We start from the raw sequence: 8919 nt of genomic DNA on the forward strand, positions 1-8919 counted from the left end.
GGACCCACAGGTCTCTGAAGGACTCCATCAGGATAAGGTCAGTATGTTAAGGAGGCTGGGGCAGGCTCTCTGAGAGACATGTGGGTCCTGAGCACACTGACTGCTGTGGACTGAGCTGCTGAGGAGATGGGGATGCAGGCAGACCTCTGTCTAGACAGGAAGGCAGTGGAGACACATCAGACTGACGCAGCACAGGAGTGACGAGAAAAACCTGCTTCCGTTGAGTAACACAACTGGAGGGAATTGGCTATTTCCTTCTTTATCTAAACATCTAACCCCTCCAGGGGCTGCGGCCAGGCACGTGAATTTCAGTTTCATTTCCAGGTCTTTATCTTACCCACGAATAAGAGAAAGGAAGGAGAGTGAAGAGAAGAGAAAAAGAGACATACAAATAAGTGAGGGGGCAAACCGGGAAAGAAAGGAAGGGAAGAGGCCAGCCAGGGAGGACAGCACAAGAGTGCGTGGGTCAGGAAGTGGGGCGAGGCTGGATGCATTCTGAATCTCAGCCATTTTACATCTTGGCATTTGGAGACCACCCTCAACCTAGTCCTTTAACAAAATTTATCTCCTCTCCATGAAACAGTGGCTAAAAAGTAGCCAGGGGGGAAACCAGTTCCTACATACATTCCAAAAGGCTAAAGAGCTCACAGGTCTGTCCGTGGGATGGAGCTATCCATCCAGTCATTTAAGGAAAATAGAAGGTTCAATACAAGTTGAGTTTTGTACCCGGGAAGCATCAGTCAACTTCAAGGTCAATGTTAGACCTCCGCCTCCCAGTAAAGGAATCATAATCATATGTGGTTTTGTCAGGCAAGCCAGGACACTGCTCAGCTCCAAATATGTGTTAATATTTGCTTGTTGTGAAGTTCTAACTCAACAGCTCATGTAAGCGGTCACTGGGATTGTTGTTCATGTTTATGGATTTTATGTAATTCTCCATGCCAAGGGTAGAGTCCTGAAGCCAAATATTGTAATAGTCCTCCATGAAAGAAAGGAACAATCCAGCTGTGTTGTGAGGAACACAATTGTGGAGGAATTACAGAGGTCAGAGAAGACTAGTTGTGTTTTTTTCCATAACTGATGACTATATGTGTGGTTTGCCTTGCGCTGACAGATTTGCTTGAAATACTATTCGACCAAAAAAATACTGATACTTGTCTTCAGCAAATGCTATTATTGTGGTTGGAATGAAGGAATCTGTATTCCTAAATGCTTCCAGATCAAATCGAAGGGAAAAGAAAAATAGGAAACTTGAGCGAGCACAGAAAGGGTGGACTTTTCCATACGTTCCGAGGATGTGCCGATTATAAGGAAGGCCTTCCGTATCCTGCTCTCCCTGGCATGATTTGTCACTAACCCAAAAGCGTTCAAGGACATTCTAGAGGTCAGACTACCCCATGAAGCTGCTCAGCACTGGTTTCACTGAATAGTTCAACCAAATTCTAGAAGCAAAACAGCAAACATAACAGACAGGCATGTATGTTGTGTGAGGCGTGGGAGTGTGTGGAGTTTCTCTCCCTCGTCACTAAATCCTTCTTAGTTGGCATACTGTTTTCAATTTTCAAACACACACATACTCAGAAACTGAGCTATGCCATTTCTAACCAGTGTTTTGAATTTTCAGATGATGCTTAGTTTATGATTTTCCAACACAGATCACGAAAGACATTTAATAAATTACATCACCTGTGTAGGTGATGACAATGGATAAAACATGATGAAAGAAGTTACATGAATTCAAACAGAATTCAAACACGATGAAAGAGTCGCATGAATTCAAACAGAATCCAAAATGCAACCTCAAAAGCACTCTTAATCCATTCCACCAGAAATACTTTCAGAATGTTTGGCCCAAGACTTTAGTTTTATTTGTAAATAAATAAAGTATCAAGAGATAACCTTCTCCATAGATTTGTTCATACAAACTTTCTTGTGGGTAAAGGAGAAATTTGATTCCTGTGTTTATATCCATTCATCTATCTAGTCTACTTAAAATAGCAATGTAAGAGATGTGCCCTAACTCCCATAGGGTTTCCACACCAGTTCACACAGGAGCCTGAGCCTCAGAAGTTCCCTCTATCAGGGAACAGCATGATCATTAAACAGCATCAATTTTATATGAAACCATGTCACAGACAAAATATGCAGTTGTGTTTCTGTAATTTGGAAAGTGACCACAGCACCTGCCGTGGGGACTATACGTGTGGGCGCTGGGTTGGGAGCAACGCAGAACAAGAAGGCGTCAGATCAGCATTTGCACAGCAGAAGAAACAAGAAACAAGATGAAAAGACAACCTGCAGAACTGGAGGAAATATCTGCAAACACAGCAAGTGATAAGGGATTCCTCTCCAAGATATACAAACAGCTTATACAGCACAATGCCAACAGAACAAACAACCCAATCAAAAATGGAAGACCTAAACAGACATTTCTCCAAAAAAGAGATGTCCAAAAAACATAGGAAAAGATGCTCAACATCGCTAATTATTAAAGAAATGCAAATAAAAACCACAATGAGGTATCACCTCACACTGGTCAGAATGGCCATCATCAAAAAGTCTACAAACAAAAAATGCTGGAGAGGATGTGGAGGAAAGGGAAGCCTCCTACACTGCTGGCTGGAATGTAAATTGGGGCAATTTACTGCAATCCCAGTCTTGGATGTATATCCAGAGAAAACCATAATTCAAAACAATACCTGCGCCCCAGTGTTCACTGCAGGACTATTCACAATAGCCAAGATATAGTACTGGTTAGTAGTTTGGTTGCTCAGTCATATCCAACTCTGGCAACCTCGTGGGACTATAATCTGCCAGGCTCCTCTTTCCATGGGATTCTCCAGGCAAGAATACTGGAGTGAGTTGCCATCTCCTTCCCCAAGGGATCTTCCTGACCCAGGAATCGAACCTGGGTCTCCTGCATGGCAGGCGGATTCTTTACTGACTGAGCTACAACGGAAGCCCAAGACAAGGTAACAACCTAAATGTCCACTGACAGAGGAGTGGATAAAAAAAGATGTGGCACATACATTCAGTGGAATATTAGCCACAAAAAGAATGAAATAATGCCGTCTGCAGCAACGAGGATGGTCCTAGAGATTGTCATACTGAGTGAAGGAAGTCAGACAGAGAAAGACATCATATGATACTGCTTATACATGAAATCCAAATACATGGTATGAATGAACTGATTTACAAAAGAGAAGTAGACTCACAGGTGTAGAGAATAATCTTATGGTTACGAAGGGGAAAAGGGGGAAAGGGATAAACTGGGAGATGGAGACTGACATGTACCCACTAGTACACACAAAACAGTACACGTAAGGACCTGCTGGATAGCGCAGGGAACTCTACTCAGTACTCTATCATGACCAATACGGGAAAAGAATCTGAAGAAGAGTGGATATATGTGTGTGCTGTGCTTAGCTGCTCAGTCGTATCTGACTTTTTGAGACCCCATGGCCTGTAGTCTGTGAACATATAGCTGATTCACCTTGCTGCACAGCAGAAACTAACAGTATTGTAAATCACCTGCTGTCCAGTAAAGATTTAAAAGAAAGTGGAAGGCATCAGATCCACTCCAGTCTCCCCTCAGGGTGCTCTGAGCATCCCTCATGGCTGGATCCTAACTGGCTCACATTCTGCCCCTCAGGGCCTCTGCTGGGGTATGAGAGCTTCGGGACCAACCACAGCCTTTCTGACCAGGAGCCTCCAAGCTCTCCAAGGAGGGCCAGAGCCGAGTCTGGCTCCTGAGAGACGCAACCGTGGTGAAGCAGAGACATATCATTCCTACCCTTCAGCAAGAAGACGGAAGCCTGTGACGTCACTGCTGGGAAAAACACTGAGACAGTGTCCTCCAGGAGGACCTGCTAGGAAACACGTGACAGAAATCTTGCTTCTCTTTAGATGTCAGTTTTGTCTGTGAGAAGACAGGCGAGAATGAGAAGAGTGAGGCAGAGGGCAGGAGACCCGGATGCTGGAGCACACGGCTCTGATGAGGCCAGGGATGTGTGAGTGAGACACCACAGGCTGAGACACTGTTACCCTGCTGCAGCACAGGAAGTGTTCACAGCTCAGGGCGCACACACGGAGAGCCTGGGGTCACTCTACTGACACCTCAGGGTGCACAGAGAGTCCCTGGGGTCACTCTGCTGACCCTCAGGACACACACAGACCCTGGGGTCACTCTGCTGACACCTCAGGACACACAGAGACCTTGGGGTCACTCTGCTGACACCACAGGGAGCACACAGACCCTGCGGTCACTCTGCTGACCCTCAGGACACACAGAGACCCTGGGGTCACTCTGCTGACACCCCAGGGAGCACACAGACCCTGGGTCACTCTGCTGACACCTCAGGATACACAGAAACCTGGGGTCACTCTGCTGACCCTCAGGATACACACACACAGAGACCCTGGGGTCACTCTGCTGACCCTCAGGACACACAGAGAGCCTGGGATCACTCTCCTGACCCTCAGGGAGCACAGAGAGACCCTGGGGTCACTCTGCTGACACCTCAGGACACACACACACACAGAGACCTGGGGTCACTCTGCTGACTCTCAGGGAGCACCCAGAGACCCTGGGGTCACTCTGCGGACCCTCAGGGAGCACCCAGAGACCCTGGGGTCACTCTGCGGACCCTCAGGGAGCATAGAGAGACCCTGGGGTCACTCTGCCAACACCTTCAGGCTGCTCTCTCAGGAGACACATCTCCAGGCTGCGGTCTGGCTGGTGGTGTCTTCTGTTGAGGAGAAATGTGCCGCGTCTTAGCAGCATGCTTTTTCATCTCTAGCTTAGTTTGTTTTCTGAGTATAAAAGACCATGGTTTTAAAAGACTTAAGTCACTGAGCGCAATCTTCTTGTCTGAAAGGAACTTAATGTTTCACTAATAAAACAACTGGATGTAAAATGCAGTGTGCAGACCCCACAATAAAGAAGATATTGTCTGTAAGGGGGTTTCACATTTCCAGGGAACTGCAAAAACATTGTTCTGCATGTGGTTTAAAACGGAAACAAAGAACTATTGAAACTGAAGATACATTAGCAGACAGAAAAAAAGAAAAAGCTTCTTACCAGGTTCAGCTGTGGATCGAGGTTCTGTTCAACACATGAGAAAAAAAGAAATCAAAACAGAGCATTAGAGTCAGTTTCCGTTCATACTAAACCTGCTCATCCTTTCCTGTGACCTTGTCTAGGACATGTCTGCAGAAACACTGCAGACAAGCCCCGTCGTACAAGAAAGAGGGATGGTAGATCAATTTATATTCCCATAAATAAACTAAAATTCCCTTAACAGCTCTCACTAGCAAGGTTTTCAACTGCGGTTCACAGAAGGCTCAGAGCCTCCTAAGATGACTGGCCCAACTTTGAATTCAAATGTGGATTTGCGATTTTGAGGAAGAAGAAAACAAAACCTCAGTCAGGGCGTGTGAGGGCCCACAGCCAGCAGGATGGCTTTAACATGCTGGAGCCCAAGTCCCCTCACTCTGGGATCACAAATCTATGTACCTCACACCACTGTCCATAAACAGATACACAACCAGGCCTCCTGTACAGCACAGGGTCCTCTACCCCGTACTTTGTAGTGACCTATATGGAGCAAGAGTCCAAAAGAGGATGGATGTATGTATGCTGTGCTTAGTCACTCAGTCGTGTCCGACTCTTTGGACAACCCCATGGACTGTAGCCCGCCAGGCTCCTCTGCCCTTGGGATTATCCAGGCAAGAATACTGGAGTGGGTAGCCTACCCCTTCTGCAGGGGATCTTCCCAACCCAGGAATCAAACTGGGGTCTGCTGCATGGCAGGCAGATTCTTTGAAATCTGAGCCACCAAGGAAGCTCGGATGTATGTATATGTATAGCTAAATCACTTCACTGTACACTTGAAACTAATTCAGTATTGTTAATCAACTACATTTTAATAAAAATAAAAATTAAAAAATATCTAGAGGGGTGGTCTGGGGTGGAAGGTTCAAGAGGGAGGAATAAAAAAATAATTTAAAAGTAATAAAATCCCCCCAAAAAAAGGAAACAAAGAAGAAATCCATGCATGTCAGTGACTAAACCCTTCCTGGTTCTCCTGGACTGGAGACAAGGGCCTGGTCAGACCCGGGGGTGGTGTTGTGGGCAGTGTTGTGAGGGGGCCCCTCTCCTTACTTTTCTGTAAGATCCGGAAGTCTGGTGAGTCCTGGATCTCGCTGCCTTGTCGGAACCAGCAGACCTGCAGCGGGGGTGTGCCACGCACACGGCACTCCAGCACGACCACCTGGCCCTCGGACGCACAGATGTTCTGCAGCTCCTGAAACACCGGGACACACCCGTCAGGTCTGGGCTCACACAGCCACACAGCACGGCCTCATGACACAGAGGAACACTTCCCAAGCTCAGAGGAGCAAGCACAGGGTGTGCACCATGCCCACGAACCCCTCCTCAGGTCAGGAGAGCACTGTATCCCCAGTGATGAAGTGCAGGAGGTCCTGGGGCCCGCTCTGCAGTGCATGGGCTCCATCACCCGTGGAACTTCTCAGTGTCGGCGTGACCTGTCTTTATCTACATGAGGATGCACTCATGCAATGCACCCATGCTCCATCTGGGGGTAGAATCCTGGGGGACCAGACAGGAGGGGAAGGAGATGCCATGTGTCCACCAGAGGCGCTCGCCAGGCTCCTCTGTCCATGGGATTCTCCAGACAAGAATACTGGAGTGGGTCGCCATGCTCCTCTCCAGGGGATCTCCCCAACCCAGGGACTGAACCTGGGTCTCCCATCTGTGCCCCAAGCTCCGACCTTCCCCCAGGACCCGCCTCTGTCCACCAGTGTCCTGGGGCAGCTGCACCAGAAGGAGGGCTGGCATTTCCTCATCTGCAGGTTCTTTTGTGTTTTTAATACTTAAATTTATTTTTAATTGAAGGATAATGGCTTTACAATATTGTGTTGGTTTCTTCCAAATATCAACATGAGTCAACCATAGGTATAGATATACCCCCTCCCTCTTGAACCTTCCTCCCACCTCCCTCCCCATCCCACCCTGCTAGGTTTTCACAGAGCCCTGGTTTGAGTTCCCTGAGTCACACTGCAAATCTCCCACTGGCGATCTATTTTACCTATGGTAGTGTATGTGTCTCTACACCACTCTCCACTCGTCTGACCCTCTCCTTCCTCCCAGACCTGCTCCCTGGGTCCATAAGTCTGTGCTCAATGTCCGTGTCTCCACTGCGGCCCCACAGATAGGTGCGCCAGTACCTCTTTCCAGATTCCATTCACCTGCAGGTTCTGAGCGAAATAAAACGGGAGCACTTCCCCCACCTGACCTTCCTTGCCTCCTCCCCCTGACCAGCACTGTCCCCTGATGCTCCACCCACTCCAGCTCCAGACCAATAAACTTTTACAGCCCAACAGACCAGAAACCAGAAACGAGTGTGGCTTCACAGATGCAAAGAGCTGAAGCTTGTAAACTGGCTACTGAAAACCAAAGGAATAACTGGCCCTTCCAGGTGCCTCCCTTGCCTTCTTCCCCTGGACATGGGCCCACTGAAACTTTCTACTACCTACATGTGTGCGTACAGGGTATCGCATCTGATAAAGGACATGAACAGCTCTTGAAGGAAGTCAGATACAATAAATGATTATGCATAGAACCAAAGGAAACAAATTCACATTAGGAAGTATGCTTTTTTTTTTTTCTGTTTCCATTTTTGCTTTTTATTTTACATTTTCCTCAAGAGATGGCCAATGGTATGCTGGGGAAAAACAGATCCTGTACCAACTGGCCTTCAGTGCGTGTGCTGTGGCCCCGTGGAAACCCTGGAAGTCCACAATGTGGGCAGAAGCAGGAAAGTCTAATGTACTTGGTGAGAATTTTGGTGCTAAAGGCCTTTTTTGGTAAACAAAAAGGTGAATATTATTACCTACTTCTGAGTCCATTCTCACTTCATTCTTAGTTTTAAATGCAGAAAAGTTTCTGGTTTTAAACTGACTTCCACTTTCTGATTAGTCCAGAGAGCAGTATTTTGCAGGTCAGCAGGCAAGATGCTGCCCTCGGGGTCCAGCTGGTGAGGATGGAGTCATCGACGTCCCCGGTGTGTCCAGGGAGCATTCACAGCACATTACAGACACTTCACAAATACTCTTCACGTGTGAGCTTCCAGACACCTAGGGGCCTCTAGTTTCCTCTTAGGATTGTGCATACTGTTCACACTGGAAAATCACAAAGGTAGGACCTGGGTAGAAACAAGGCACATCACACACACAGGTCTCTGTAGTTTTCCAAGGTCTGCCACATGGCTCCTCCTGAGTGAGCTGCTTCTCCTGACCAAAGCCACATCAGCACGGCTGACGTCGGAAGGCTGGTCTGGGGCCCTGGGGGTTTGAGGTCCACAGGAGGGCATCGTGTGCTGTTGGGTCCACCTGGTACCAAGTCTCCCTGCAAGGTCCACGGCTCCAGGGAGAAATGCCACCGGGGTGGCCGCTCTCCTGGCCCTGAGGGTGTCCCTGGGGCCCACGAGCTGCTGTCCCCACCAGGTCAGTGGCCCCGGCTTCAGCCCCAGGGACGCCCACCAGGGGCATGGGGGGACACGGATGGAGGTGCCCAAGGACTGGCAGCGCCCAGGCCCCCGAAGGACGGATCAGGGCAGGGAGGGGCACGGCCCCCAGGAGAAGGGTGCTGCAGGCATCCGTGAGGAGGGAGAGGCCCGCACCGCAGGCAGGGACAGCCACTCTGCTGTTTGCGAGTTAAAAACTCAAGCTTTAGAAAAACGTGGACTCCTGGTTTCCTTCTCTATTAGGCTCCGAGCATGCCTCCTGGCTTCCTTTGGGGTGAAGGGGACACTGTGCTGGGGTCTCTGCCCCAGGAGCTGGGCCATGCTGCTGGGACAAGGATGGGCTGAGGCTGGCCTGGAGGAGTTCTGCAGCCCT

The 8919-nt window shown here is 48.6% G+C and overlaps 1 protein-coding gene across 1 annotated transcript in view; it reads right to left on the minus strand.

Moving 5' to 3' along the window:
• Nucleotides 1-8919, minus strand: part of LOC104997852 (palladin-like) — a 187035-nt gene that overhangs the window by 18016 nt on the left and 160100 nt on the right. Inside the window, exons 6-7 of the mRNA XM_010852791.1 lie at nucleotides 6164-6305; nucleotides 5081-5104 (exon numbers count right to left, since the gene is read on the minus strand). Of these exons, the coding sequence (XP_010851093.1) occupies nucleotides 5081-5104; nucleotides 6164-6305 (166 nt within the window). The remainder of the gene's footprint in view (nucleotides 1-5080; nucleotides 5105-6163; nucleotides 6306-8919) is intronic.

Source organism: Bison bison, unplaced genomic scaffold (genome assembly GCF_000754665.1).
Source record: "Bison bison bison isolate TAMUID 2011002044 unplaced genomic scaffold, Bison_UMD1.0 scf7180017864316, whole genome shotgun sequence".
Lineage (NCBI taxonomy): Eukaryota > Metazoa > Chordata > Mammalia > Artiodactyla > Bovidae > Bison > Bison bison.